At 35.7% G+C, this 22,130-nt stretch overlaps 2 protein-coding genes and 1 long non-coding RNA gene across 3 annotated transcripts; 2 read left to right on the forward strand and 1 right to left on the reverse strand.

Moving 5' to 3' along the window:
- The first annotated feature begins 2,875 nt into the window (after positions 1 to 2,875).
- On the forward strand, positions 2,876 to 6,499 carry LOC115952758 (magnesium-protoporphyrin IX monomethyl ester [oxidative] cyclase, chloroplastic). The gene is made up of 5 exons (XM_031070001.1): positions 2,876 to 3,415; positions 4,403 to 4,467; positions 4,578 to 4,905; positions 5,656 to 5,754; positions 6,068 to 6,499. The coding sequence occupies exons 1-5, from the start codon at positions 2,942 to 2,944 to the stop codon at positions 6,329 to 6,331; spliced, it is 1,230 nt and encodes a 409-aa protein (XP_030925861.1). The 5' UTR covers positions 2,876 to 2,941; the 3' UTR covers positions 6,332 to 6,499.
- A 2,148-nt stretch (positions 6,500 to 8,647) lies between these two features.
- Positions 8,648 to 20,607, reverse strand: LOC115953213 (probable aquaporin SIP2-1). Its single transcript, XM_031070747.1, has 3 exons — positions 20,085 to 20,607; positions 9,239 to 9,499; positions 8,648 to 9,127 (listed from the first exon to the last, which is right to left on the reverse strand). The coding sequence occupies exons 1-3, from the start codon at positions 20,370 to 20,372 to the stop codon at positions 8,963 to 8,965; spliced, it is 714 nt and encodes a 237-aa protein (XP_030926607.1). The 5' UTR covers positions 20,373 to 20,607; the 3' UTR covers positions 8,648 to 8,962.
- LOC115953214 lies at positions 12,859 to 20,067 on the forward strand. The gene is made up of 2 exons (XR_004083664.1): positions 12,859 to 13,434; positions 13,483 to 20,067. It is a non-coding gene; the product is annotated as an uncharacterized LOC115953214 (long non-coding RNA).
- Positions 20,608 to 22,130: the final 1,523 nt, after the last annotated feature.

Here is a 22,130-nt window from a genome sequence, read left to right on the forward strand (position 1 = left end):
CACTACACCTTTTTGGTACTATTCTTGGGTCCCACTATACTATTTCAACTAATTTTTACTTTTATTAACAGTACTTTCAACAAAAAATTTTCAGTTTCAGTAAAATAAGAGGATCCCAAACAGTCCTGTAATCCAATTAATGGTTAGATTTTCAAAAATATACAATCATATTATTTTTTTTAGCGGGAGTTGTAGCCATTGGCTACAATCAGTTTGTAACTAAATTTTGTCAACAAAATAAATAAGTAAATAAAGCATAAAAATAATTTGAACCTAGAGCATTAGTTGGGTGAACAGAAAAGCAAGCCATCCGAATTTCCTCTTTGTTGAGGACCCTTTTGTTAACTGAAACTCTAAAAGCCTTTCCACAATTCCAAGACAAAAGGCCCAAGCTATTTCGGGTCTGCATCACAACTCCACACCACTGAGACCTAATTCTACCCCACGCAAGGTCCCACCAGAAAATAGGGCCATATTGCACTGGCTCACAACAAGACCCAATTAGTTACCGAACAAAACATAGATATTCAGATAAATCCAACACCCATGAAAGATAGCCCAACAACGCTAACCAACCCATGGGCCTATCTTGGGAACAAAAGGCCCACAGGCACGAGGCTGACAAAAATGAAAAATCAAATAACTTCTTTTTTTTTCTTAATTATGATAGATACCAAAGTTACAATCAAATAACTTCAACATTTTTCATCAAAAATAATAATAATAATAATAATAACTTCAACATTGGTAGAAGGATCTTTTTCTTTTATTTTTATTTACAGTGTATAAAATATTTACTTAATTTTCTAATTATGTTTTCTTGATAAATAAGAGTTTTGCGGTAGAAATTAGAAATTCACTAAAGCTAAAGAGATAATAGCATGTGGGTTTAGCTTACCTCCAGTATTTTTTTAATAAAAATCTCCTTTTGTTTTAATGAAAAACTGTCACATTACTCACTGACTAAATAAAATGTAGAGATTAAAACCTACTACCACTTGCTATTGTGTATTTAAAATAAAAGCACACCTCTAATTTAAAAAGTATTAGAGGTAAGTCAAACTCATAGCGTTTTAGGAAAAAATTTGTTAAAGTACACACCATATTTAAATCTGAATTAAAAATCTCTAATATGTCTTCAGGTGGACTACCATAAATCACAAATTCACTATAGTCCATAAATCACAAATTCACTAGCTAGATTAGTGCTCGTCCTTACTAATCCATTAGCACACCTTTTAGCTTTGCAAAAGTAGTGGTTGATCCAGACCTAGGGAAACAAGGAAACCAACAACCTACAACCATCCACAATTGGAAGAAACAACATTTTTACAGTAATTGGAGTTAGCAAGCAAGTCAACAATAACTTTTGCATCTAATTCTATCTCTATTAATGTTACTTGTAACTTCTGTCACATTAAAAGACCATCTCTAAGAACCCACAACTCCGCTAAGTTGATCCCAATTTTTCTTAAGAAATCCCCAACTTAAACTGATCACGAATACCATCCACACCACCAACCAAACTAGAATTTCCATAAACAAACACATTTGACTTCAGTTTAACCCATCCCATGCTAGGCCAATCTCATCTGAGTATTTTAACTATTTGTTTAGTAGCAGCTCGATTGATGAATAAATTATGATGGAATGACTTGCATATGGCCAAATGAAAACAAAACCAACAGTGTTTTCTAAAAGTTATTTAAATATTTTATTTTTCATTAATTATTGTACTACCCACAACCTATACAATATATTTGAGAAAGTCTATATATAAACACAAAGATGTGATAAATTGTAGTGATAGGTAAAACAATTACGTCGGTAGTATGAGCAAAACCCAAATTATAACAAATAAAAATTTATTACTTCAACTGTTGTGAAAAATATTGTAAAAATTTGTATATAGGTGATATTACTCTCTCTCTCTCTCTCTCTCTCTCTCTATATATATATATATATATATATATTAATAGCAAAAACTTAGAAAGAATCCAATTAGATTTTAATTAGATTCTTAATTTTGCACAACGTGTCATATTTAATTTTTAATTTAGTGCAAAGTGAATTATTGAGTATAAAAGTCAAAAAGTTCAAATCCAATTAGATTCTAAATTGGATTTCAATTGAAATACAATTTTTTGCCACACGTCTATCTAAGTTTTAAATTTTTGTGCCAAGTGAATTATTGTATGCAAAAACCAAAAAGTTTAAAACCAATTTAATTCTAAATCATATATATATATATATATATAAAATGAGAAACCATTATATATTTTAGAAATGTATTGTTTAAAAAAAGTGTAAACTAATACTATGTATAATTTAAACTTTTTCTCAAAAAAAAAATAATAATTTAAATCATATAATTGTGATTTTATTTAATGGTACTTGTGCATATGCACATAGCTACATACTAGTTTAGCTAAAGATTGATACGGTTTAAACCAAACTTTTTCCTTTATTTTTGGACAAAAATTTAAAAAACAAAACAATAGGTAAGAACGGAGAACAGTTTGCTCAAGAGAAATATCCAAAGAAAACAAATTTTAGGAGCCGTTTGGTAAGTGTTTTTTAGCAACAATTTTCAATTTTTAAATAATATTACATGTATTTCTACTTTTTTTTTACTCACACATATTTTTAAAAAATATAAGGATGACATTACCAAACATGCCCCTAAAATCCATCACTTGAAACGAAGGAGGCCACAAATGCTCACCCAAAACCACATCAACACTGCCAATCAACAAACCAGTAATCAAGAGAGGACTAAAATCACCAACCACGTGTCATGTACCCATTCATTCTCACAGATTTCATTGGATGAGATTATATCACTGTCAGCCACATCTTATCCCTCCCCACCCCTTTAGTCTTTCACTCTTCACTTCATTAAAACTCTAACCACAGCTTTGCCTAAACTCTGCTCCAAAAAATGGCAGCAGAAATGGCACTTGTAAAACCCATCTCCAAATTTAGCAGTGTAGCTCCCAAATTTGGCAACTTGAGAAGTGGTTCATACTCAAAATTCACCACCATCAAAATGACTGCCACTTCACAGCCTCCTCCACCTACTAGCACTACCAGGCCTAGCAAGAAAGCTGCTAAAACTACCATTAAGGAGACCCTTTTGACGCCAAGGTTTTACACCACAGACTTTGATGAAATGGAGACCCTTTTCAACACTGAGATCAACAAGAACCTCAACCAGGCTGAGTTTGAAGCTCTGCTGCAAGAATTCAAGACTGACTACAACCAGACACACTTTGTGAGGAGCAAGGAATTCAAGGAGGCTGCTGACAAATTGCAAGGACCTCTAAGGCAAATCTTTGTGGAGTTCTTGGAGAGGTCCTGCACTGCTGAGTTCTCTGGGTTCCTTCTCTATAAAGAGCTTGGAAGAAGGCTTAAGGTATGCCCCTCTCTACTTCTTCAAGCTTGCAAATTTCACTGAATTTGAATTTCTTGTACTATTTAAGATTAATTGGTCAAAGTATTGACAGATAAATTTTCTTAATTACAAGGGAAAATTTTGAAAGTTGAGAAACAAGAAGCTTTATATATTTCTATGGAATTCAACTTCAGTCAATTGCCTCTTATTTGTCATCCAATTTATGGTAGTGGGCATTGTGAATGAGGTGAAACATTGTCCTCTGGGATGAAAATCTAACCGAGCTTCTGGCTTAGTGATTTAGAGGCTGTTTGGATGCAAATTTTTGTCAGTCAATTTTCGTCACTAATTACCCAACACTTAAAATATTCTACTCATTTGACACTATCGTTCACTTGTCATTACTCAATATTTTTTACACTTGTGGGCCTCATACCTGTCAGTGCAGTTTTTTTTTTTTCCCAGTACCCAAACTCACGGAACCAGTGAAAATAAAATAAAGTAACCCAGAAACCGAACCTAGTGAAAAAAAAAAAAAAAAAAAAAAAAAAAAAAAAAAAAAAAGAACTGAAGACCAAACCAGTGAGAAAAAAAAAAAAAAAAAAAAAAAACTGAAGACAGCTAAAATGTATTTTCAGTTTCCATAACTCATAGTTCAATAATCAGATAATTGAGTGATGGAAACAAAAAACTAGAAACAAAGTTATGGTGCTCCCAAACGGACTTCTCGCTATGGGTTCCACCATTTTGAGTTATGAGTTATAAAAATTGATAATCCAAACAGCCTCTTAGAATTTTGGCCTGCTATTTGATTTAGAAGCTAAATTTGATTGGTGGCTTTTACTAATTAGCTGTTCTCTGAAAGGGATGTTATGACAGTTATGTCTAGATTTGTCTCCTCTCCAAGTAAAATGAAGGCCTTCCAATTTTCTTTTGTTTTGGATTAATAAAACTTTATTCTAATAGTATTAGGCTTCTATTTGATTGTTTTGAGGATTGATCCTGCAGAAAACCAATCCAGTGGTGGCTGAGATTTTTTCTCTCATGTCCAGGGATGAAGCAAGACATGCTGGGTATGCAAGCCAACTCTCTCTCTCTCTCTCTCTCTCTCTCTCTGTGTACATACTGTGTACGTATGTACGTACCTGCTAACAAAAATGTCAAATTTTTATACAATATGCAGATTCTTGAACAAGGGTTTGTCTGATTTTAACTTGGCATTGGACTTGGGTTTCCTAACAAAGGCTAGGAAGTATACATTTTTCAAGCCTAAGTTCATTTTCTATGCTACCTATCTATCTGAGAAAATCGGATACTGGAGATACATAACCATATACAGACATCTCAAGGCCAATCCTGAGTACCAATGTTATCCCATTTTCAAGTATTTTGAGAACTGGTGCCAGGATGAGAACCGTCATGGTGATTTTTTCTCTGCATTGATGAAGGCCCAGCCACAATTTCTCAATGACTGGAAAGCAAAGTTGTGGTCCCGATTCTTCTGCCTATCGGTACTTTTCCATTTTTAACAATTTACTCTGACTCTTCTAATTCATTTTCAAATGCAAAGTTTGTCTGTCAATGATAAAAGAAGGCAAGAGAAAACCTTAACAACAAATGAAAAGAATAAATATTAGAAGTTTGCAATTATATGCAGTAGTCCTGAGAAATTAAATGAATCTGAGTTATTAATTTTTAGGGTAAAATATAGTTACACCACTTGTGATTTGTTGCAGTACTCTTGGCAACACTGGATTTTCAGTTCTTTTTCACCAAATCCACATCATAGCCTATTTCTTTTGATCAACTACACCCATCCACTTATGCAATCAACGAAAATTAGTTACATGAGAGTATTTGGATAACACAAGGGGTGAGATTAGAAAGAGATGACGATGTGTGTGATCATGTGAATCTGTTGTAACCAATTTGAGTTAATGATTTAAAAGAAATTGGATGCAAGTAGTTGATCAGAGAAATTGAATAGCATAAGAGGTGTGATAGAAAAATGGAAAGGCAGTGTTAAAATAACAGCGTCAAACCATAGGGGGTGTGGGTGCATTTTACCCTAATTTTTATTCCAACTTTCAATCACAATTCTAGCTTCTACTAAAGTTACACAGAAAGCAACATATCGAATTCCTAATTTGAAGTTATTTCCTCCGTTTTTGAGAACCAACCTTATTAGAATTGTTCGTACTAAAATTATTACTCCCTAATTTTCGATATTTCTCTCACAACTTCATGAATTTACCTTGCAGGTTTACGTGACAATGTACCTCAATGATTGCCAACGCACAGCTTTCTATGAAGGCATTGGACTCAACACAAAAGAATTTGATATGCATGTCATCATTGAGGTGAGCCTGTGATCTTTAACTACATACTAGTATGCTACATTTTCAATTTATGTTGACAATTCTATGGTATGTCTCATTTCGTTCTTATTTCATGCCATTTTTTTTGCCACTCAAATGCTAAATGAATTAGGAAACGGAAAGGGATTATAAATTCTAATCCAAACCCAAAAGTTTGTCGGATTCCAAATTTTCAATTATTTTCTTGCATTCCTTGGGCTGTCATCATTGTCTACACTAGTCAGACATATACCATAATATAGAATCTTGAATTTTCAATCATTTGAGTTTGGTGTTTAAAATTTTGTTTATGCAGACAAACCGCACAACGGCTAGAATTTTCCCAGCTGTGCTAGATGTTGAGAACCCAGAATTCAAGAGGAAGTTGGATCGCATGGTGGAGATTAACGAGAAGCTGCTTGCTGTTGGGGAGACCGAGGACGCATCCTTTGTGAAGAACTTGAAGAGGATACCACTTATTGCAGCATTGGCCTCTGAGCTCCTGGCTGCATATCTAATGCCACCAATTGAGTCTGGATCTCTCGATTTTGCAGAGTTTGAGCCACAAGTTGTGTACTGAGTTTTCATGAGTTCCATCACATCCATGCCTTCTTCAGTTCCTGTAATTCTGTTAAACTATTCACATGATTTTAGTGTAAGAAAGTGATTGTTATGAAGAGTTCATTGTATTTGTTGTAATGATAGAACAACTTGTTTCAGCACTAGTCATCCACATTTTTCCATGTTAGGGACTACAGTAGCATTACTTAAATTGTTCCAGTAACGAGGTCGGCGTGATGATATTTATATTTTGGTGCAACGTAAAAACAAAAAGATTTTTTAGAGGCCAAATCTGATTTCATGGATTTGTGGCTATACTTTTGTCGAATATTAGTTTAATCAAGGAAGCTCCCTTGGTTGGAGTTAGTGATGAGTAATAATGTCATAAAAGAAGAGTTTGGGTTGGGGTGTTGCGAGGGGGATGCTTTTTAAGACAGCTTGTTTTTAAAGTAAAACCTAAAGCCCTACAAGTAGGTCCATCCACACCATCCTTTTTCTTTTATACCTTTTAAGTAAAGAAGATCTAAAACTTAGATGTTTTTATTAGAAACACCAAAAATTACAGAAAACACCAATTGACCTAAAGATCATTGACCCTTGTGCAACACTTTCACCAAAATTATACTTGATAAATGATGAGGTAAAGAGAATTTAGATCTACTGTAGATCTAATATGAACCAGACAGAAAATGCCCAATTTCAAGCAAATTAACTCTTACAAAAGGGTTCAAGAAGATTACTACTTGTAGAAGAAAATGAGGTTGAAGTTTGTAATAGTAAAAATTCAAATTCTAGGCTCAAAGGTTCGTATTCAAATATGAAATTTCATGAGTTAGATAAGGAAACCTGTGTACAATATGATTCAAAAATGGTTTTAAATTTGTGATTTTGGTACTAAAGACAGTGGAACAAAGGAAATTTTTTTGCTTTTATGCACAATTTGGTTTTAAATTGAAACAGAGAGGAATTAAACTCTTTTATTTAGTTATTTAAGGATACAGCTCTACTTCAACATTTTTTAAATATTATGAATACAATGAATATTTAGTGGAAGTCATGAAATAAATGAAATTGAAAAAAAAAAAAAAAAAGCCATAACAAAAATACATGGTATTAGGACTTATGTACAAATTAAAAACTGTTGGGAGGAGCTGTCATCTTTTGGGACAATAATGATATTTTATGTCCTTCTATTATGGATATAATTTTTATTTATTTTTAATTTAAAAAATTAGTAGCATTCTCGTGCAATATTCTTTTATAATACTTATAAAACCAAATGTAAAAGTATATTATGATTATTGTAATCTATTACTTCATAATATCCGTATTTATCTCATTTTTAATATTACTTCATAATATTATATGTTTCATCTTATATCAGAGTCAATTTAGCTTTCAATAATTGAAATTAGAGAGATATTTAAATCTGAACGTGTTAACATTTGATTTAAAACTATCCCGTGCATCGCACGGGTTTGCGACTAGTTTTATTTAAAATCGAATACCAGTCATGACTAAAGACATATTAAGGAGGACTAGTCAAGTAGTCAATAATACCTTTCTCCAAAAAAAAAAAAAAAATGGTAGTCAATAATAACTAGGACTAGACAAAATGGATTAATGGACTAATGGTATTTTTATTTCTTTCTTTTTCTTTTTTTTTGCTCAAATTCTCCTACATCATTACTATTATATGAAATAATGCTAGTAGGAAGATACTTGTGTTCATATCGTATAAACTAGCCTAAATCATAGCATGGAGCAACCCTTCCCCCACCCCACCCCTAACAGCCATGGTATGTTAACATTCTCTTCACTTGTGATGGATCCATTTCATGATTTAAATTAAAAATTACAAACCGAAAAGTGAATATAACGCCACATCATTTAAAAATTATTGTCTAATTCAAGAAATAAAATGCTGACCGTGAAATGGAGGAGACCCCTCCCCCCTCTCCCAGTGTTGCTCTCTATTTTAGTTCACTTCCCAGATGCAATTGACATTTAACCAAATAATTCTGTGTGCACTGCCATTATAGTACACTTTCTAGAGTTTCCTTTATCCCACCCAAAAAAATGAATGTTGGTATATCAATATCACCGTATACGAGGTATAGAAAAGTCATTCTCTCATAGTTGTAAACATTGGCTTACAAGATTGGTAAATCACCGTAGACTTCTCAAACTTTTGCTTTCTGTACTTCATGGAAATGTTCTTCAATTTAGTTACATACCGCAATATGTTAATTTGGCATTGCCAAATTCTTCTGAAAGAAGAGTTACTTCCCATTATGCTGTTCTTGAAATTCAATTCAAAAAGTTCATATCATGCTAGCATCTTAATCATTTCTTTCATTTCTTTTTTCTAGTGATGAGAAATCTAGAGGCTCAGATTTATTTTGTGATATTATTGTTACACACGTGCTTGTGCAAGCACACACACAATCACAGATTTGTAAATTGCGAATGGATGGGTGATTCTACTGAACACAATGGATAACATTTACAAATTGATCACCTGAAGGAACCGATAACAATGTACTCTGTATTCCTTCAAGTCTGATAGTCTTCAGGTTTACACATTTCCTACTCAAATGTCAACAGATTGAATCATCTAATCCAAGTTTGAATACAAAGTGGAACTCCATCATTCTGATTTGCTCTTCATATCTGCTTTATCCTCTTTAGGTGACCGAACTACCAACCTAAATATCCATACAGCCAGTAGAGTTGCCTCGATTGGGGCAAGCCAGTATACAAGTATATGCTCCTTGGTTATATGATCCCCACGAGCAAAAGCCCATCCCATCACCTACATAAATTGGAAGATGATGATCCATTGAAGTTCAATACTTGGTGTTCTGCAGCTAAAATGGTGATATTAAAGAAAATTTTAGAGTTATTGATAATTGGAAATACTTACAGAGGCTGGGTTCATACAACCACCAGTTAGATCAGAGCCAAGTATATGAAGAGTTAGCTTGGAGACACTTGAGATCCAAGTCTTCATGAAGAAATTTCCCGGGATTTTTTGGGCCAGACCAAGTGAAATAATAACAATTGTAAATGTCAGGAATCCTTCTGTTAGTGCACCTCGATGGATGTCAACACTTAAACGCGGCCCAAGTCCAACTTCAGGAAAGGTGTCAATAATGAGCCTAACCCCAATAATAGATCCAATAACCTGAAAAGCTATGAAAATCATTTCAGAAAACCCAAGCTAGCAAGCCATATTATTTTAGCATAGCAAATTATTTACTCCAAACAATATCCTTGAAAATTCCTAATCATACCGCATGAGAATAATAAACTTTTATCAAATCCAATAGTTTCTCCTTCAGCCCTGCATTTCTTTTTTTCTTTTTTTATGTATCTTTAAACTGATTTAGTCTCAAGACTGCAGGACATTTCACCAGGAATATAGACAGAACCTATACAAATAGGGAAAGACTTCAATACATTGGCTGGTTATATTATCCTATCATTTATTCATAAAATGTATGTAATGACACTGATCCACATTCCTCATGATGCACATGTAGTAAGATCGGTAGTATAAGGCTGGATCAGAAGTCACAGGATTTCCAACAGATCAACCTAGTTAGGTTCCTTCCAATTATATTATTATGGATTTACGTATTCGTGTTTGTGGGTGTGTAAGCAACCTATTTATGTGTATATGCGTCTCTGCGCATTTGTGAGTGTTCGTACATATGAATCTTCTTAATTGTATATTTATGGCTATAGGTACTCTAAACAGATAATAGAGTTTAAAATGACATGAATACTAATGAAAAAGTAAAAATAAAGTGAAATTTCTAAAATATCCTTTACACTGTTAGAAGTGGCAAGACTTTTAATTTAGAATCTTGTTTGCTTTTTGAAAAAAGTGTGAAGATAATATAGGAAATTGAAGACACAAAACTTTTACCTTCAAAGGTTCGTATATTTTGAGATAATTCAAAAGGAAACGTTCTGTTTTGGGACGAAGGGAATACATAACATGTATGTTATGCGTGTATTTACATCAATGTTTGTGTACTACGTTAGGTCAATATGGTAAACAGTTTTAATTCTTAAAAATTTGCAGCTGTACAAATTAGGACAAACCTCACAATTATGTCAAATAACCCTCTCTTCCTTTTCAAATGATATCAAGAGAACATTTAAGAATTAATGGTCCGTTTGGATTGAGGGGGAGGGAGGGGGAATAGAATAGAGTAGAATTAGCCCAAAATTAGCCTATTTTTCAGCCAACTCTACTCTACTCCTCCCCTCCAATCCCCCTTCCTCCCCCTCAATCCAAATGGGCCCTAAGATAACAATACAAACAGAAACATGTTTTCAAACATAGGGTAGCATATTGTTATATCTGTCCTGTTCTTACTTTTACATCATAGATTCCTCCAATTTGCCACAACCACTATTTTCCAGTTAAATTGCAATCTCTATTCATAAAGAGGGGTTTACAAGTGGTTTGTAATGTCATCAACACAAGGTGAAATTAGTAAGTGTATAACACCATATCATTTAAATCTAAAGTAGTGTTTATGCTAGGATAAGTAGAGCATTATTTATATTGGTAAGTTTACAAACACCCAGAGGATTTTGAACTCACAAGTCACAACCTAACCCTCCACCCTTTCTTATGGGGGGCAAGGAGATGCCATTTAGGATAGAAGCATTGATGTGCAACCCCTTTCTTTTTGTGTTGTAAATGTAAAATCATCAATGATTTATTAAATAGAGCCCTTTGTTTATTCTTACATAAAATTACCGTAATCACTTTATAAACTTATGCTCTCTCTCTCTCTCTCTCTCTCCATTTTCATAAAAACTATTGTCCTCATCTCTGTTATGATTCCATAACTTATAGCTATGTTCTCTAAGAAGCAACAATACTGACATGAGACATACAACACATTATAGATAGATGAGACAACAATTCTTCAAAACTGGGACATGATATGATTTTTTGATAAGTAGAAAAAAAAAATTTTGATAAGTAAAACTGGGACACGATATGATTGGGACACCTTAATTAATTAAATCAATTTTCTTTTTGGTCTATATATTATATTAAATTTTGATATTTAGAAGATAAATAACAAGAACTAAAAGATTAAAAAAATCTAAAACTAGCTTTCAAAAATAATAGATAGAAAAGAAGCACATATTTTGAGTATAAAATAACTATTATCTATGTTTAACTTGCACAACTCAAAATACACTATCCATAAATACCCTAAAATGACATCAATCAATTTGCTATTTGGTCCTTCAAATGTTTAAAATAAAGCATTCATATATGTCCTTTTCTAATAGTTGACCCCAAAGAATTTTAGAATAGCATTTAAACCCCCCTCTTAAGTTTGATAAAATTTTATTTAGCCCCACCCATGTCCTAGCTGTACCCCAGTTGTGTCCTAACCATATCCCAGCCATGTCTCAAAGTATCTGAATTCAATATTTATATTTTGATTTATGAACATGTATGCAGCCATACCCAAGCTTTATCTGTGTCTGACTAGTGTCAAACAGTGATAAATATATAATATATCTTTCTTGTTCATGGAAAGCTTTTTAATCTGACATATATGCTCTCAATTAAATGTCTGAAAATTTATCTCATTAGTATTTGCATTATCAATGAGATAAATGTTCAACCAATATTTTTTTGTTTGAAATTAATTTATGTATGGGACATTTAAAATGACCAACTATATATCATTCTCCTTAATCTCTCTATCTAACTCACTAGTAACACAAATATATCGAAACTCTCTATAAACACAAGTATGCTCACATACAAACAGTGTAGATAACATGAACACAACCATTTTCTTGCATGTTTTACTCTAGCTACCTCTCTGTAAACACACTCTCATGCCACACACTCTCATGCCACACACTCTCATGCCATATACAAACAAACTAAAAAATAGATATTTTCAAATTGCTCATCCAAGCATGTACATAACATGGATGAGCTCACTAGATCGATTCAAGATGAAGTCACTCAGTGTATGCTTTTTGCAGTTCATATGGTTTTATTGGATGAAACCAGACATGGAATCAATGTCAAGTTAAAAATTTGGAGGCTTTAGAATCTAAAGACTTTTGGAGATGAAAAGGTTGTAAGACTTGATTGTTAAGAGATACCAAACAGTAAGTACTTTTGACATCTGGGATCAATAATTCATAGGGATGAAGAGATTGAAGAGGACGCAAATCATAGGAAAGGGCAGGGATAAGAGGAGAAGCACATCAAGAGTATTGTGTGATTGTAGATACCTACTAAGTTAAAAGGGAAAATTTTATAATACAACTGTTAGACTAACTATGCTCTATGGTATTGAATTTTAAAGTTACTAAGAAGCAACATGTTCATGTAATAAGTGTAACTAAAATGAGCATTTTTTTTTTTTTTTGATAAGTAAGAATGTTATATAAACGAACGGCTACTCTATGCATGAAAAAATATAGAGCAAACCCAAAAAATACAAGAACAAAACAAAGAGAAAACATAAAAGAAAACCAGACAACAGATTAGTTAAAAAAGAGAAAGAGAACTAAGAAAAGAAGGGAGAGAATTACTAGTCGTGAATCCCCAAGCCCGAGACCAATCAAAAAGAGTCCCACTAAAAGAAGCAAGCATCTGATCACCGGAACTATTCAAATCCTCAAAAGTCTGCTGATTCCGTTCCTTCCATATACACCATAGGATGCACAACAATACTAAGTTCCAAATCTGAGACAAATGCTTCCCCACCTAATTCCACCAACCAAAAAGCAAATCTGGGATCGATCTAGGTATAACCCAAGACAAACCAAAAGTTATTAAGGCAAAGCTCCACAACCGATGAGCCATCTCACAATGAAGAAGTAAGTGGCCTACTGTCTCTCCACAATGTCAGCACATAATGCACCAGTCTACCAAAACCAATCTCCTTAATCTCAAGTTATCACCCGTTAAGATCTTATTCCAAGCTACACACCAAACAAAAAAAGAAACCCGTCTAGGTGCCTTTGCTCTCCATATACCTTTCCAAGAAAAGACCATTTAGGGAGAATCCCGCAATTTGTTATAATACGATCGGATGTCAAACTCCCCATTAGGTTTCAACTTCCATCTCATCCGGTCTCCAACATCCAGTAGAGTATTAGCTCCCAATATACGAAGAAAATGCAGCCCTTCATCCATATCCCAATCATTAAGTTCTCGAAAAAAACGAACATCCAAAATTCTTCTATCCTCCACCCCCTGCCTTGACAAACAGCTTTTACAGATGCCTCCTTATCAATGGCAATACCATACAGCCTTGGGAAAGCCAATTGGAGAGGTTGATCCCCATGCCACCTATCTTGCCAAAATCTTACTCTATTCCCCAACCCAACAACAAACTGACAATTTTTGCTAAAATCCTCTCATCCCATATGAATACCTCTCCACAAACCACACCCATGAACTCTCCTTCCTAGCTTTGAGGTCCATCCCCCCTAATTTTCCCCATATTTCGAAACTACCACCCTCCTCCATAACCGATCCTCTTCCTTCCCAAACCACCACAACCATTTTCCCAATAAAGCCTTATTGAAAGTAATAAGTTTTCTTATCCCCAAGCCACCGTTAGCTATAGGTGCACAAACTTTATCCCATCCTACCAAATGAGTCTTGCTATCACCCCACAGAAAATCCCTTTGCAACTTTTCAATTTTATTAGCCACATAAGTAGGAATAGTGAATAGAGATAGAAAATAGGTAGGAAGACTAGATAACATACTCTTAAGTAACATCAAACGACCCCCTTTAGACAAATACAACTTCTTCCACCCGGCTAATTTCCACTCAATTTTTTCCAAAATAGGATTCCAAATTGAAGGGAAGTTATGCGAAGCCCTCAACGGCATGCCAAGATAAGACATAGGCAAAGTTCCAACACTACAGCCCAAAATTTCAACCAGGGCATGCACATCATCAACCTCCCCTATTGGAATTATTTCACTCTTGTGCACATTGACCTTCAAACCTGTTACCGCCTGAAAACTGAGTAGCAACAACCGAATATGAAGAATTTGCTCCACATCTACATCACAAAATAGGATAATATCGTCTGCAAACAATAAATGTGAAACACTTTCTCCACTACCCCTCCTACCCTCGACTTTAAAACCACGGATCAAGCCAGCTCCCTCCACTCTTCTCAACATCCTACTGAACACCTCATTCAAAATCAAAATCAAAATCAGCATAGGAGATAGCAGATCCCCTTGTCTTAAACCCCTTGAACTACCAAAAAAATCAGCTGGAGACCCATTAATTAAAACAGAGACCTGAACTATGGATATACAAGTACGGATCCACTTACACCACTTCACTCCAAAACTCATTCTATTCAACAAATCCAACAAAGCCTCCCAATTCACATGATCGTAGGCCTTCTCAATATCAACTTTACAAATGACTCCAAGAACCCTGCTCTTCCCTCGGCTATCTACACACTCATTCGCAATAAGAACCAAACCAAGGATTTGTCTCCCACCCACAAAACTATTCTGAGTCTCAGAGATCAACTAATCTAAAACCACTCTCAAACGATTTGCCAAAACCTTAGCCAAGATTTTATACACACTCTCCACCAAGCTAATAGACCGGAAATCTCTGTGTGCTTAGAATTGAAACCTAACAAACTATACAAGGTTTACACTTTGCGTAAGTCCAGCAGCTTTAGCTCTTTGAATGCACAAGCTTTATGTGTGCTTTGAGTGTGCTTGATTTGCCTAGCTTTTAAACTAGTTCTGTCTATAGTATCAATGGGTGGAATTCATAGTTTTTTCATTGAAGTTAAGCTTTTTTGGTTGAGGAAGGAGGAAATTTTTTCTCCTTACACTTCATGAAGTCAGTGTTCATGGACAAGAATGCAACATTATGGTTGATGAAGAATATAGAACACACGGTGGTCGGAATTAATCCCAAACAGTTTTTTATGTTTAGAGAAGGAGATACCGCATACACTTTGCAGCGGGGAGCAAACTCCTTTGGTCAGTTCTTTTTAGTGTCTGAACTCAAACTTGGTGGGCATAGAAGATCTGTCATAATTCCTAGAGGCAAAGCACAAAATGGTTGGAAGGTCTTTGGACTGAGGAAGATGTTGGAACCTGGTCAATATGCTTTAGGTGATTCAAGCCAGGCCAAATTTGTGTCTCAGCCACAGAGGAGAATGTCGGGGTTTCATCCCTCTCGGTCTTTTGTTGAGGCACTGAAGGTTCAGGTGCAGCCAAGGGATGTGACTCACTCACAACATTTTACAACCAAGTATATGGTTAAAAATATGATTCAGGGGGAGTTTTTGGAGAGGCAGAATTAGTCAAAGGGGTTGTTGGCGATGAATCAGAAACTTACAGGTGCTAAGGTGGGGGATATTCTGGTGGGCAAGCCTGATACAATGGTGGTGGGAGGAAGGGATAGGAGGGAGCAGTGCATTAATGTGGATACAAAATTAGGTGAGCAAATTCTGGTAGAAAATAGGAAACGTATCCCAATAAGATTTAGTTTGAATTCAAAATCAGATGAAAATGGGAAGAGGAGTGATATAAGGAGATCATGCTAGATAGGGAGTGGCCTAATTGTGGAAGTTGATGTGGAAGGAGACAGGTTTCCTGGGACAACAGTAAAGGGGGAGTGAAAAATTTTAAATGGGTATCACGGGCTCATATAAAGGATGTGGTGGGCCTAGACACTAACTGTGACCAACAGGTGGGCTTCCCTAACTTAGAGCTCACAGGCCCAATTAGGATGGAAGTGGGTGAGAGCTCCTTGTTAGCTGACCCAAGCCCACCAAAGCCAGAAGCCCACATGTCAGCGATGGTGGTGATGGCCACTGCCCTTCACAAAGCTTCATTGAGTCAGAATGAGTTGGGTCAACTTGGTGAGCTTCAGAAGGTGGTCGACGTCACAGTAGATGGGGGATCTCAAGCTGAGAAGCTACCGGCGCCAGTGATTCAGGTGCGAAATCAAGCATTGGCAACGGCGACGGGTGTTGATAACTGTGAGATCATGGTTTGTCATATCGAGACGATGGGTAGGCTCATGAAGCCCTCGATGGTGCTAAGTGTACTAATTCCGATGGATTTAGTGTTGAGGAGCCATTGATGATATTGGACAAACCCGATGCAGATCTTACCCACTCCATGAGGATGATGAAGAACCCTGATGGTGATTATGAGAAGATGGTGGGTTGCCTTGAGGAGTCATCGCTGGAGAAGGTGGGTATCGTGTAGGGCCCAAAACAGTTAGTAGCCCATGACGTTTATAACTTAAGCCCGATGACCACAAGCCCAATTAACACAGAGGCTGGGGAATGCTCCAACATTTATTCAAGCCCATTCTCTACTCCCGATGGGTCTAGAGAGAAGCCCACGGTATTTCCTAATTGTTTAGTGATGCCAGTAGAGATGTCGAGGAGTAATTCTGAAGGAAGCTTCTCGGTCTCTCAATCGCAAGTGTCTTCACAAGTAGGGGCTCTCCAGACCGATGCAGATGGAGGTTTGGTTACTCATCCATGGAGTGCTTCGCCGGTAGGAGTGTCAGGGCTGCACAGAGTATCTTCAGAAAATGATTTTGGGCTCAAAAATGCTGTCGGGTGGGATGGTTTCTGAGGATACGAGGTCAATCACTCTCGAATTTGTGTCGAGATTGATTGGACCATCTTTTCCCAAGCATTTTTTGGAGTTTTGGCGAGTTGGGTCAGTGGGTTTTGGAGCATCGGGTCAAGAGGTAAACTCCTTTTCTAGTAAGGAACTCTTGAGCCTTTCTGGGGAGGTCATGGTTGTGGAGGATGTAGCTGATTTTTCTACGGGCTTTGGTGAAACAGAACTGACAGATTGTTTACCTCTAAGGATTATTGCTCCGAGCGCATCGACAACTTCGGCAAAGTTGGAGGAGGTCATTGAGGCATTGAGTATTGAGGCTAAGTTGGATATTTCTAGGTGGGTGAAACACAAAATCCCTGGCTTCAGTAAATTGGTTGGGTTGTCAATGACTTGGCATGAGAAGTTGTGCATTGCTCTCTTACAAAGGCTAGAAACTGAGATGGAGGCAGCCAATGTGTTACACCGGAAAGGAACAAGTAGCCAAAAAGTGGCTAAGTCCAAAAACAAGGGACGTAGAGAGCTACGAAACTTGATCTCTTCGGTGAATTATGATGGGAGATAGATGATTGGTTTTGTGTTGGTGTCAGTAGGTGGGGATATTTTTGTAGTAATGAAGATAAAAATGATTTCGTGGAATGTTAGAGGTTTAAACGATCCTCGGAAACGACTTGGGGTGAAGAATTTGTTGCGGGAGTAGAAGTGTGATGTTGTTTGTTTACAAGAGACGAAAATTGCTAGTATGAATAGACAGCTAGCTTGTAGTTTGTGCAGCTGTTTCCATATGTGGATTGGGCTGTTTTGAAGGCTGATCGGATTGCTGGTAGTATTTTGATTATGTGGGATAAAAGGGTTTTGGATAAGGTGGAGATTATGGTTGGTACATTCTCAGTTTCGGTAAAGTGGCAAGGGGTGGAGGACGGTTTCATATGGGCATGTTTAAGGGTCTATGGCCCAAATGAGAATAACGAGAGGGGTCACATGTGGTAAGAGTTGGTGGGTATTCAGCAGTATTGGAGGATACAGTGGTGCTGCTTTGAGGATTTTAATATTGTTCGCTTTCTTAGTGAATGTAGGGGTGAGACACGTTTAACCCTAACTATGGAAACATTCTCTGAATTTGTTGAGGACCTAAACTTGATTGATTTGCCTTTGGAAGGAGGTAGCTATACATGGTCAAGTGGTACTGATCAACCAGCGATATCTAGGATTGATAGAGCTTTGGTTACTCCAAATTGGGAGGAACACTTCCCAAATGTTTTTCAAAGGATTCTACCCCGTCCTATCTTTGACCACAGTCCAATTCTTTTGGAGGCAAGGGGATTGGCAAGGGGGAAAAGTCCGTTCAAATTTGAAAATATGTGGTTGAAAATAGAGGGGTTTGTGGATAAAGTTCAATCCTAGTGGAATCGGCATTCTTTGTAGGTACACCTAGTTTCGTGCTTGCCAAAAAATTAAAGGCTCTAAAAGAGGACATTGTACAATGGAATTGCTGAGAGTTTGGTAATGTAGAGCATCAAAAGAAACAATTACTGGAGGAGTTGACAAAATTAGACGCTAAGGAAGGGGATTTAGGTCTCACTAATGGGGAGAAATGGCATAGGGCAAATTTGAGGTCCCAAATGGAGCATCTTCTTTCCTTGGAAGAAATTTCTTGGAGACAAAAATCTAGGATGTTATGTATCAAGGAAGGGGATAATAATACCAAGTTCTTCCATAAAATGGCTAACTCCCATAGATGGTATAATCATCTGAAGACCTTGGAGGTGGATGGGGTGGTTTTTGAGGAGGAACCCAAGGTAACTAATCAGGTAGTCCAGTTTTATAAAAATTTGTACAAGGAGTCTAAAGGGTGGAGGCCTTTTGTGGAGGGTTTGGAGTTTGGTCGTATTGGGGATATGGAGAGGATTTGGCTTGAACGGAAGTTTGAGAGAGAAGATACTTCAAGTCGTAAGTGAGTTGGATGGGGACAAAGCTCCAGGTCCAGATGGGTTTACTAAGGCGTTTTATCAGCATTGTTGGAGAGTAGTGGAGAAAGATGTCTTAGCGGTCTTTGAAAATGTTTTTAGATGTCTTAGTGGATAACTAAAATGAGCATTTTAGATGGATAAGTACAAACACAAGGAGATATGATATTCAGTATGAAGAAATCCGCTTAAAGATAGGGGGTGAAGAATCGCTTGAGATGGTTTCGTCATGAGCAGAGAAGAGTGATTAATGCACCAATGAAGAAAAGTGAGTTATTTGAGTCAAGTCTATTAAGGATCTATAGCCAACCTCAAAGTTTTTAGACTAAGAGTTGATTATTGTATCTTAGGTAGACTTCCATATTTGCATAATCTTCAAATTTGAGGAGAGGAAAGTAACAGAACTATGTATCTAGCACGAAAAGATGATGTTCTTTCAATAGAAGGATTAAAAACCTTTTGCGTAATCCTCTAATGTCATTTTTTTTGTTGGGGGTGAGATAGAGAGAGAGAGAAATCAAAATCTTAAGCTATTAAGTAAAGCAAGAAAGCCTATGACATCAAATCAAGAATAAGACATAAGCTATCCTTTGTCTCAAGTATAAGCTATCAGACCAATAACTCGTTTATTAAATAAGGAATTATCAAACAGTAAGTGCACAAGGACACATTCAAGAAAAGGTGCATTTCAGATTTTCAACTCCAATCAGTAATATCAAACAGAAAGTGCGAAACAGCACAAAGTACATATTCAAGAAAAGATGCTCCTGATATTTCTACAAAATTGCATTAAAGAAAATTAACAAAATTTCTTTGATTTAGATTTTTATTCTGGAACGAAGAATATTAAAGAAAAATAATCCACTTATTAAGCCTTAAACAAAAATTTGCCAATATTGAGGCGAAATTATTCCATAATTTTTCAATCAAAACGACAAAACCAGAAACCCGTTTCCTCTTATAATCCTTCACTTTCTCTCCAACCAAACATGCAAATAAACCAAACCCAGTTCACTTATCAATCAAACAAACGTATCTCAAAATCAGACAGCGCTTCAACACCCAAGATAAAGAAAAACCCAATTCTCATTTTCAATCAAACCAACCGATTTACCAATAGAATCATTGAAAGCACCAAAAAAAAAAGCTAACCTGCGCCGGGATTCTAGCACCAACATTAAAGATGAAATGCCTGAAATCACCAGAAATTGCATCAGCCAACACAGTGAGAGGATTGTAGGCTCCACCTTTGGTTATCTTGCCCAAGAAAGCAAAGAAGAACAAAACAAGAATAGAGAGCATGCACTTGATAACCTCACCACTAGGTTCATGTCTGCCAAACCCCAAAATATTGTACACAAAAATACTGTTCAAAGTCCCTGACCAAACCCACATGAAAGAGATTATCAAATCTGAGACCAATAAACCAACCCCAGCCATTTTTTTTTTTTTTTCCAAAACAAGGATTCTGGGTTTTTTTTTTTGTTTTGTAACTGTTTTTGGGTGTTGGCTAGGATTTAAGGACACAACCTCTTTCTATGTGGGCGTGGAGAAAAATCTAGGAAGAGTAAATGTACACGCTTTCAACTCATGCTGGAAGATTTTTGAGATGATGACTCTAAAGAAAAGCAGAGATTCCATTGGGTTTTAGAAGCGAAATTTCGTGTGTTTGTTAGTTTTAACGGGCCAAAATTGGCAATTAACTGACATGTTGTCGTATCCGTGTTGGCTAGTGGATACAATAATTTAATGGGCCCCACATTAGGGCGGTCGTGGATCATGATGCATGATTCGTGAGTCATGAAGTTAGGTTTGGTTCAAATTCAAACACTTTACCGGACCGGTCGATTCGACCGGTTTAATTAAAAACCGAACTCTAAGCCGATCCGGTTATCTAAAATAATCGAAAATTGAAGAAAAACCAAGTTCAACCGAAACCGTAGATTCGACCGTGAAAACCGGTAACCAGTACGGTTAAACCGGTTCGATGACGTTGTTTTTGTTAAGTCGGCATCACCAACAATGACAACGGCAACGAAAAACTGGACTGAACTCGTCGATCTGGACATGGAAGTCAACGTCGAAGTCTAGATCTCTCAGTCACAGGCTTGCTGCTGTTGGCTTGGCTACGCAGTGTTGCTGCTTTTCTAATGGGTTTTCTCACTTTTCTCTTTTTCTGGGTTTTAGTTTTACATACAAAGAGACATTCGTGTGACAGAAATGAGAAAATGGAGGTTGAGATTTGAGACTGATAAGTGGTGGCTATTGTTTTGTTTTTCATTTTAATATATTTTATTTATGATATGCCGTTACTTAGCTGGCAAGCATTAGAGGAAATAAAAAAATTAAATAATAACTTCTACACACCACACAATGCCTGCCACGATTTGCTTTTGGAGTTTTTTTCTTCTCTTTCCTCTTTTTTTTTTTTTCTTCTCTCTCGATTACAGCGTTTGTAATAACTTGATAGAGGGAGGTTATGTTTCACAATAGTTTAATTAATTGAAACTGAAAACTTTTTTATGAAAGTATTAAACATAAATCTAAGAGGTAATTGAAATAGTATAGTGAGACTTATAAATAGTATTAAAAATTACAATAAAATTATGAATAGTAGCAAAAATAAATTAAATAGTAAAAAAAAACTGAATTTTTAAGCTAATGTCAAACGTACACAAAATCTAAAAAAAAAAATTCACTTATATTAAATAATTTACTCTAAAGATAAAAACTAAGCATAATTTGTATCTAAACATTAAAATAGCTTGAATTTCTTATTAAAATAAAATAGCTTCAATTTAATCTTGGAGTTCAATTAATACCTTTTGATTACGTAGCAAAACATATAAAGACAAAAATTGTCCTAAAAATTATTTTTTTCGCTATGATTATATAATTATTTATAATTTTTTTAGAATTATAAGGTGTGAAAACTCACATAAAATTATGTCTTGGATAAATTTTTAATAAATATTATGAGTTTTTATTTTTGTTTTATTTTTTTAATTATATAATTATTAATTAAATTATTTATGACATCATAGTCGGATCATCGGTTCGACCTTGATTGGACCAAAAAATCGATAACCACTCTCTTTTTCGATTCTTTGATCGTTCCGATTTTTAAAACCATGATCATAAAAAAATAGAATGAAACAGAATAAAACGGAATGTTTTTAAGTAAGGGATCGGAATGGA

Source organism: Quercus lobata, chromosome 7 (assembly GCF_001633185.2).
Source record: "Quercus lobata isolate SW786 chromosome 7, ValleyOak3.0 Primary Assembly, whole genome shotgun sequence".
NCBI classification, from domain to species: Eukaryota; Viridiplantae; Streptophyta; class Magnoliopsida; order Fagales; family Fagaceae; genus Quercus; species Quercus lobata.

Excerpts from the sequence above, each read along its gene's own strand:
- LOC115952758 (XM_031070001.1), top strand. The coding sequence starts at position 2,942 with ATGGCAGCAGAAATGGCACTTGTAAAACCCATCTCCAAATTTAGCAGT. Across the intron at positions 3,416-4,402 it reads AGCTTGGAAGAAGGCTTAAG|AAAACCAATCCAGTGGTGGC; the intron begins GTATGCCCCTCT and ends TTGATCCTGCAG. Across the intron at positions 4,906-5,655 it reads CCCGATTCTTCTGCCTATCG|GTTTACGTGACAATGTACCT; the intron begins GTACTTTTCCAT and ends TTTACCTTGCAG.
- LOC115953213 (XM_031070747.1), bottom strand. The coding sequence starts at position 20,372 with ATGGCTGGGGTTGGTTTATTGGTCTCAGATTTGATAATCTCTTTCATG. Across the intron at positions 9,500-20,084 it reads GTGCTAGAATCCCGGCGCAG|GTTATTGGATCTATTATTGG; the intron begins GTTAGCTTTTTT and ends ATAGCTTTTCAG. Across the intron at positions 9,128-9,238 it reads GTTGTATGAACCCAGCCTCT|GTGATGGGATGGGCTTTTGC; the intron begins GTAAGTATTTCC and ends CAATTTATGTAG.